The 9,711-nt window shown below is 43.6% G+C and overlaps 1 protein-coding gene across 1 annotated transcript in view; it reads right to left on the bottom strand.

The window, feature by feature from the left end:
- Positions 1–4,337: 4,337 nt before the first annotated feature.
- Positions 4,338–9,711, bottom strand: part of PARP14 (poly(ADP-ribose) polymerase family member 14) — a 33,395-nt gene continuing 28,021 nt past the window's right edge. Inside the window, exons 17-18 of the mRNA XM_083376735.1 lie at positions 8,465–8,639; positions 4,338–4,980 (exon numbers count right to left, since the gene is read on the bottom strand). Of these exons, the coding sequence (XP_083232861.1) occupies positions 4,679–4,980; positions 8,465–8,639 (477 nt within the window). The 3' untranslated portion in view covers positions 4,338–4,678. The remainder of the gene's footprint in view (positions 4,981–8,464; positions 8,640–9,711) is intronic.

Below are 9,711 nucleotides of genomic sequence, written 5' to 3'. Positions count from 1 at the left end.
TCTGCAATTCTGCATTCAGTTGGGTGTATCTTTCTTTTTCTCCCTTGCCTTTCGCTTCCCTCCTTTCCTCAGCTATTTGCAAAGCTTCCTTAGACAGCCATTTTGCTTTCTTGCATTTCTTTTTCTTTGGGATGGTTTTTTTCTTTGGTTTTAAAAAGAGCCTTGGTGGAGCAGTGGGCTAATGCCTCCTTAAGTAACACCAGCTGCCTGCAATTAGTGCAGGTTCGCATCCCACCAGGCTCAAGGTTGACTCAGCCTTCCATCCTTCAGAGGTAGGTAAAATGAGGACCCAGATTGTTGGGAGCAATTAAGCTGACTTTGTAATAATGCCGCTTGGGGTGTGTGTGAAAGCCCTAATAAGCAGGCATATACATAGAATGAAGGCTACTGCTAAGCTTGTAAGCCGCCCTGAGTCTTCGAAGAAGGGCGGGATATAAATGGAATTAAAATAAATAAAAATAGTTGCTACTTCTTGTACAATGTTGCGAACCTCTCTCCATAGTTCTTCAGCACTCTATCAGATCTAATTCCTTAAATCTATTTGTCACCTCTACTGTATATTCAACAGGGATATGATTTAATTCATACCTGAGTGGTCTAGTGCTTTTCCCTACTTTCTTCAGTTGAAGCCTAAACTTTGCAATGAAAAGTTCATGGTCTGATCTTTGGTTGCAGAGCACATAGTCTATCTGATTTCTGTGTTGACCGTCTGGTGATGTCCATGTGCCTCTTGATTTGTTGGAAAAGAGTGTTTGCTATGACCATCGTATTCTCTTGACAAAATTCTATCAGCCTGTGCCCTGCTTCATTTTGTACTCCAAGGCCAAACTTGCCTGTTATTCCGGTTATCTTTTGGCTTCCTACTTTAGCATTCCAATCCCCCATGATGATAAGGACATCATTTTTTGGTGTTAGTTCTATAAGGTGCTGTAAGGCTTCATAGAACCGGTCAATTCCATCCTCTTCAGCACAGGTGGTTGGGGCATAGACTTGGACTACTGTGATATTGAATGGTTTGCCTTGGATTCAAACTGAGATCATTCTGTCATTTTGGGTTTGTATCCCAGTATTGCTTTTCCTACTCTTTTATTGACTATGAAGGTTACTCCATTTCTTCTGAGGGATTCTTGCCCGCAGTAGTATACCTAATGGTCATACCATAGATTAAAAGAAAACTGGTACGTTTTATCTTTCATTTCTCTCTCCCTTGCTTGTTTCGAATCCTCCCCCTTCTGTTTCTTTTCCTCCTAGTTAATGCTTAGCTCAGAAACTGCTCAGTTGCATTCTTCCAAGTTTTGTTTCCCACTCAATCCTGAAATGAAGCAGCAGAAAAACTGCGGGTCACATGATCTGTCCTGACAACAGTTACTAGGGTCAACTGGTGGATTCCCGAGACTATTATCCCCTCTGAAGGAAGGAAGGCAGGCAGGCAGGCATCAGCTTTCTTCCTATGGTTACGTCTTTTGAGGTTTCCATGTATAGACCCTGTCACTGCGTGTTTTTTAGTTTTGCCAGCTTCGCTCCTTTCTATCTGTACATTTTCCCCTGCTCTGTGCACCTGTGTTATTATCTTATCATGTAACCATAGTGAATCCAGCTATGTCCTGCTATGTTATGGTTTCAGACTGTTTTGTGCGCATGCCTAGAAAAAGTTTCTCACGGTTACTTCTTTACTTTGCTCTTCTGTCTGATGGGAGAATGTAGTCAATTTAGGTCTTTTGTTTTCTCATTAAAAGTTTTACATAGAATATGCCTTGGATTTCCTTTCTTTGATATTCACTATGCAAATGAACCACGGTCCATCCTCCTCTGGTTGGAATGTTAATTGTTCCGCGACAGACCGTTCCTCAAAGTCCCCTTAAGTTGACATCTGAAGTGGTTGAAAATTTAGAAGTTGGCTCTCCTGCCTGATCTTTCCCAAGCAGGAGAGCCTACTTACTCACGCATCAAGTATTTTTCATTGGGTGGAAGAGACCTCAATCAGTGTTGGGCAGGTCCACTGGTGGTTCACCCAAAGGAAAGTTGCCTTCAGGTTTTCCATGTATATGGATGGCTGCTTTTGAACAAAGGCTTAGGGGGTGTTAACAGCTCTCCCTCTGGAGTCCGTAGTGGTCTGTGAGCTTGGCTGTTTGCTTTAAGATGTTTTGTTACTTAACACAATCAGGTGACACAATCAGTGCTAGTGAGTATGGTGTGGTATTACATTAAAAAAAAACTACAGTTCCTCCTTTCTCTGATTAGAAATAAAAAGTGGCAAAAAAATCTAGTCAATTTTAATCCATTGCTCAAAACTTACAAATTGGTGAATATTGGGAGGAAACACTGGCAGCCAGCCATTGCAGTGGCCAGAGATATCCCTTAGACCAGGGGTGTCAAACTGCTGGCCTGCAGACCGCGCCCACCCCATTGCCGGCAATGGCAAAAGTCACGATAAATTGTGACACATCACGTGACGTTGCGAGTTTGACACCCCTTCCTTAGACTCTTGGCATAATAAGCAAAGTACTTTGTGTGGAACATTTTTAAGTCCATTGTTTCAGTAGGCTACTGGTTATAAGTATTTTTAAAAAGGTTCAGTAATAAATCAGACAAGGATGAGGGGCGGTTTAGTGGTTCAGTCATTCCCTCTGATCAACTCTTCCTTATGCACCAGGGCAAGGGTAGGCAACCTTGGTTCTTTTATGACTCGTGGACTTCAACTCCCAGAATTCCTGAGCCTGCTTGGCTGGCTCAGGAATTCTGGGAGTTGAAGTCCACGAGTCATAAAAGAGCCAAGGTTGCCTGCCCCTGCACCAGGGGCGCTTGTGAGAAGTGGCATTTCAAAGATGTGCTCGTCCAATAGAGAAAGAAACCCACCTTAGTCGTGCCCAAACCCTGCCTCACAAAACCCAGTGCAGGTTGGGCTTTACACAGGCATGTTTGTCTCCATGAATGCGGGCCTTCTAAAAGGGGCTGTACAGGGCAGCAACTGGTGATCAAAAGGGGGTGTCAGCAGCTTCATAGACCCCAGATGTTGTCTAAATGGAAGAAAATGCAGCAGAGAAACTGCACTGCTGAGCATGTGCTAGGATAAGTTGAAAAGTGCTACTTTTGCAGAGGAGCCAAGAAGCCTGCTTGCAGGTTCACTCCATGCTGGCAGAGTTGAGAACTCAGGATGATGTTATCCATTCAGTGCAGCTGACAAAGGATTTGCCTGTCCTCAAGTCCCATTCGTTTTACATTTTTGATCTTCCCATCCTTTCCACAAGGAATTCAGGGAGATGTCCATGGCCCTACACCAAGAGCCCACCCACATAACTTGTCTTTTCTGGAGGACTGACAGTAATGGATTTAGAATTTCTTAAACCAAAAGAACCTTTTACTTTATCTGGCAGGCAAATGCTCTAATATGAAGAAAGAGTGTGACCAGGAATCCAAGCCCATTTTCTTCATCTGCCCTGACCATCATTTCTAGAATGGCCTCACCAGTGCTTCCAGGGTCCTCACTAGTCATAGCCGACTTTAGGGGACAACAATTATCTCTGTTTCAAGGGGCACTGAGCCAGAACTATCTGAAGACATTTTCGTGGTTGTGTGGCCAGCATGACATCACGGAGCGCTGTTACCTTCCCAGTGGTACCTATTTATCTATCTGCATTTGCATGCTTTTGAACTGCTAGGTTGGCAGGAACTAGGCTAAGGATAGGAGCTCACCGTCATGCCATGCTCGGGTCTTGAACTTGGGCTGTTGGCTTTCCAGCCGACAAACCCAGCTTCTTAACTACAGAGCCATCACACTCTAGTCTATGCCAGGCTAGAATCCCACCTAATTGAGCAGGTAAAAGGTAAATATGCCTTTGACTTAAACTCATCTCTCAGATCTGTACCCAACTTCTCTAGGTGTCCCAGAAGTCATTTGCATTGCTTTTTCCCAGAATGGTTTTTCAACTTTCCCCTCTAGCCACAACTCTGGAATCACCAGGTGGTTTCTTTTTCCAACTACTAATAAGGCCAAGCCTTTTTCACTTTCAAGATTGACTCAGTGCTAACTACCAGGATTTGAAAAAGTTCCAGATGAACAGATCAACAGTAGAGTTTCATAAGGAAACATCCCATGGACATGATGCTATCACCAGATCTCTAATTCTCAAGTTCCTAATCTTGAAAGTGCAAAAAAACCTGTCCCCCTACCCCCCCCCCCAGGGTGCTATTGGGGGGTTGTTCCCCCCCCCAGATTTGCTGCTTGTTAGTTTAACCATTTGAATTCATTCAAATGATGGGGTCCATTACTTGGGTTTAGATATTGGATTTTGCCCTACAATATTGAATATTAAATAATAGTCTTGGCAAGGAAAAAGTATTTCTGAAGGCATTTGGTTTAATTTCCATTAGTTTCTTAGCTTACATATAAAAGTTACATATAAAAGTTACTGACCTTAAGATTTGCATGATACTGTTCTTGATTATTCCTGCTGGTATTGTTAACCTTCCTAACTTCTTACATCTATTTTGTTGGAGTTTATCAATAACATCTGGAACATCCTGAAGAAACTGGAACTTCTAAACTTCCATTTTTAACATAATAGGAAGAACGTTTCATATCTTCTGAATAGTGCATTATTTTATTCATTCAGATATACATATTTTTCTTACAAAGGCATACAAAGGCGTTTTTATTTTTTTGCATTATTCAACTAAGTTATGGAAGTAGAGATTGGTTAAATGTAATGAGATACTCTGGATATGCTTGGATGTCGTTGAAAATTACAAAAAGGGAGGGGGTGGTCAGGTGATCAGTTACACTGTCATATAGATCAGTTGGATCAGTAGCACTTTTTTGATACGGGACGACTAATCCTTGTGACCCAACACAATATTGTCCCACAAGCACTCTGGCAAGGTACATGTATTTTGTCCCAGATGCATCTGGTTGCGAATAGGTATTGTTGGCAGAATAAGAGGCATTTACGGCAAAGTAAGTTCCATTTCCGAAACAGGCAGCTATAGAGGAAGAAAATGTATAAAGAGTCAGCAACAATCAGCGTTTGTACTCTGCCCAATAATACATTGCTCATATCAAACTCAAAAACACATAGAATTTTTTTTTCCAGGTGTGGGTAGTCCTCAGATTAATGATGGCAATTGAGACTAGGATTGCTGTGGTTAAGCCAGATATGTCAAACTCATGACATCACGTAACGTCACAAGACGTATCGGGACTGTTTTGCCATTGCCAGCAATGGGGTGGGTATGGCTTCCGGATGACGCGTCCGGCGCGTGGGCCAGCAGTTTGACACCGCTGGGTTAAGCAATGTGATAGTAAAGAATGACATCACATGACCGCATCAATTAGTGATAGTAATCCCCGTGGGAAGAGGGAGGAGTCTCAAAAAAGGAAAGGAAGGAGGGTACACAGTTTGTGAGGGGGAGCAGGGGTCTAGAGACTGTGGAGAGGTTAGCAAGGGCCGTTGCCATATGGGCAAGGTGTTGCAGGTATGTGCTACAAAATGCAGGCAGGTGGGGGGGAGGTATTCCAGTATTTGAAAGGTTGCCACAAAGAGGAGGGGGTCAACCTATTTTCCAAAGCCCCAGGGGGCGGAACAAGAAACAATGGATGGAAACTAATCCAGAGAGAAGCAACCTGGAATTAAGGAGAAACTTCCTAACAATGAGGATGATTAACCAGTGGGATAGGCTTGGCATCAGAAGTTGTGGGTGCTTCATCACTGGAGGTCTTTAAGAAGAGACTGGACAGTCACTTGTCTGAAATGGTATAGGGTCTCCTGCTTGAGCAGTGGGGTTGACTAGAAGACCTCCAAGGTCCCTTCCAGCTCTATTCTGATTGGTCGTAGTATGTTCCTTTGGAGAAAAGGCAGTGGGAGCAACTTAGTGGGGTAACTTGCAACCTTCCCTGCTAGGTTCCCCATTAACTTTGCTTGTGGGAAGCCAGCAGAGGCGGCTGGAAATGGTGATCATGTGACACAGCTTACTGCATCCTCATAATCACAATCTGGGCACCCAAGTGACTAGACCAGGGGTAGGCAACCTCGGCTCTTTTATGACTCATGGACTTCAACTCCCAGAATTCCTGAGTCAGCTATGCTGGGAGTTGAAGTCCACGAGTCATAAAAGAGCCGAGGTTGCCTACCCCTGGACCCCTGGACTAGACTATGCTCATGTGACATCGGGACACTGCAATGGATAGAACTTTGAGGACTGGTCAGTGTCACCATAACTCTGAATGACTGCTGAACAAATGAACACAAGCCAAGATTATCTGCAATAAATGGACCCCATCATATTATCTTGAGCATTACCATCGTAATGGGGCAGTGGTTAGAATGCACTATTGCAGACTAATTCTACTGATTGCCGACTGCCAGCAAGTCTGCAGTTCAAGTCTTGACCAGCTCAAGGTTACTCAACCTTCCATCCTTCCAAGGTCGACAAAATGAGGACTCAAGATTGTTGGGGGCCATATGCTGACTCTGTAAACTGCTCAGAGAGGGCTGTAAAGCAGGGTGAAGTGGTATATAAGTCTAAGTGCTATTGCTATGTGCTATTACTCTCCATTTGGCTCCTTCCTTTAAACTTTTTCTGAGCACCTGACTTTCCCACTATGAATAGATAGTTGTACAGTTAATCCTTGACTTACAACCATTCTTTTCGTGACCATTCAAAATTAAAACTGCACTGAAAAACGTAACGTATGACCAGTTTTCACACTTACGATCGTTGCTGCATCCCCATGGTCACGTGATCAAAATTTAGCTGCTTGGCAACTGGCATGTATTTATGACAGTTGCATTGTCCTGGGGAAACGTGCGATCACCCTTTGCAATCTTCCCAGCCAGTTTGAGAAGCAAAGTCAAATAGGGAAGCCAGATTTGTTTAACAACTGCACGATTCACTTAACGACCCAAGTGATGTGTTTAACAACTGTGGCAAAAGAGCTTGTAAAATGGGGCACAACTCACTTAACAATTGTTTTGCTTAGCAATGAAAATTCCGGGATGAATTGTTGTTAGGTCAAGGAGTAAGTACTTGCAATTATGAAGTTAGAAGTTCTGGGCTCAGATACAAAAGACGTTTTTCTGCATGTGGAAAGCACCTCCTGCTCCTTCCACTTGCCTGGTCTACATATAGCGTCATTCCGGAGATCATCAATTTCTCAAGAGTCACATGATAATTCCTTTCCATGGGAATTCCTCTCTTCTATCTATGGTGTCCAGACTTCTAACTGACTCACTACTGACCAAGTCACTAGGTGATATGCTGGACTTCTGCCAGAATGTAAAGAGAACACCCTTTTTCTTCCAAATTTCTCCAAGGACTGCAAAGGTTTCAGTAGAAAATTTCTTTGTTCTGCCCACAGAACAAAGAATACGTGTTCCACACTGCAAATGTTATATTTACTGTAAAGCAACATCAAGGAGGTTACACTGTAGGAAATATGGCATTCCCACATAGAAGTTAGTGTCTTAGCAGTTATCAGAGTTACAATTCTACAATCTGAAAATATATGCTGCCAGCTGGTAACCCAGTGAGATTATTCTCAATACAATCAAGAAGCATTCAAGAAAAGCTTCAATTCTATTGACGCCAAATGGCATTTTTAGAGGAAAGGGGAGTTAAATGATCACAAGCTTTTAATAAAGGCATATTTTCTGGCTCAGTTACACACTTAACTGGGAAAACGTGGCTTCCCGCAATAGGAGGCAGCTCATTGCCTTTTCCTTTCTCTTTCTTGTTTAAATAAGATGTCATATAAATTCAAATTATGTTGTGATGTAATGTGGTTTGATTAACTTTGCGTTAGCATGTTGTGCTACCTTGCAGCAGTGGTCTATAAATCATGGTTACAGCTTAGTACCCAAACCAAACAGGGCTCAAGACAAATAGTGAAACAGCTCCTATCATGTTTCCCCGAAAGTAAGGCCTACCCCAAAAGTAAGCCCTAGCTTGATTTTGGGGGGTGGGCCAAATATAAGCCCTACCCCCCCCCCAAAAAGCCCTAGTTTTGAGGTGAGGCACATACTTAAAAATCAAGCTAGGGTGGGGGTAGGGGTGTGGATCTGCCTCACGTGCCTCGGACCCACTTAACTTGCAGCCAGGTCTCTCCTCACCGGCCCACTTCTTCTCCGGTGTCTTCTGTAGCCAGGCCTGCATTTCTCAGTCACAGGACTTTACGGAAGGCCTGTGCAACCAAAAACCGAGCTATGGATTCAATCCCTAGCTTGGTACTCAGTTGCATAGGCCTTCTGGAACGGGCTGACTGCAAAATGCAGGCTGGAATGCAGCTGCAGAATGTAGCTGTTCCTTCGGCCCCAGAAGAAGTGGACCTGCTGGGTGGGGCTATTGGTAAGACAATCCCCCAAAATAAGACCTGGTGTCTCTTTTGGAGGCAAAATAAAAAATAAAATAAGACCCAGTCTTATTTTCAGGGAAACAAGGTACCAAGAACCAGCCTTAAAGTGCAATTTACCGTGCAATCCAGCGTAACTTCTGTTAAAGCCAGTGCTATTAATGTGGGTTAATGATGTACTGGCTGTTCCATGAAAAAGGAGCATCTCATTATTTATGTTGCCATTCTTAGCATCCATCTCCTGCTTTTTTATTTGGTATGCCTGCCAATAGAAGGGATTTTGTATCCTCTCAATCTGCAAGTGAAAAGAGAGCAAAGGTTAGTAATAAGCTGTGTCCTTTAAAAAAAAGAATAAGAAAGAACCAATTTGGATTTTTGGAGAATAGTAATTCAAGCAGAGGTACTATTCTTCACTAAAATAAATTAAACAAGAAATTGAAACCCACCAATAGGGGGCATCGGCTGCAGCATCACCTATTTCTCTAGTCCAGGGATGTCAAACTCAATTTCATTGAGGGCCGCATCAGCATTGCAGTTGCCCTCAGGGGGCCGGGTGGGTGTGGCCAGGGTGGGCGTGGCCAGAGTGCGTATGGCCTACTGGGTAGGCGTGGCCAGCTCTACATCGTTCGCATCAAGGGTGCCTATGGGGGCCTGGGCAGGAATGGGACAGATCTGAGGGTCTCTGGCGGAAGGAGGGTCTCTGGGCTAGGGCCAAGGCAGTGGGGGCCATTCCCTCACTGTTTCCAGGATGGCTTCGCGGGCCACATGAAACCACTTTGCGGGCTGGATCCGGGGCCCGGGCCTTGTGTTTGACATGTCTGCTCTAGTCCTATCTTGGTCACTGTCATTCCTGCACGACATGTGGTGTCAGAAATGTCCAATTCAGTGAGTCTGACTAACACAAATTCTTAAGGCAGCCCCTTCTAGATCATTCAGAAGCACTCTACTACCAAACATCAGAAAGACTGTCAAAGAAGAGACAGGCTTGATTTTTCACGGGTTCTGAAAGGAAGCCCATTTCAATGAAGCATTCAAATTACTTCCTAATATCAATCTGTTTGCCAAGGAAAGGTGTGCTTCAGTGATGGAGCTTCTTTTGCAGAAGCAATGTAAACCAAGGGCAGATGTCCACCTAATAGGAATGCTAACTACGTTTAGTAATTCCTTCGACCAAGAATATGGAAAATATATTTTCTGAGATCTTTTCTCAATCTGTGCAACAACATGGATTTAAAGAGCATAAGACATCTGGAATGCACATGAATACACCACGCACCCATTTTGCCCTTTGAATCGAATTCTCTACACAGCCTTATTCTCTTCTAGTACAGGTAGTCCTTCACTTACAACCAAAATTGAGCCCAAAG

Source organism: Vipera ursinii (assembly GCF_947247035.1).
Source record: "Vipera ursinii genome assembly, chromosome: 1".
In the NCBI taxonomy this organism is placed as follows: domain Eukaryota; kingdom Metazoa; phylum Chordata; class Lepidosauria; order Squamata; family Viperidae; genus Vipera; species Vipera ursinii.
The sequence above is the reverse complement of the archived record's forward strand: the minus strand, read 5'-3'. Positions and strand labels throughout refer to the sequence as shown.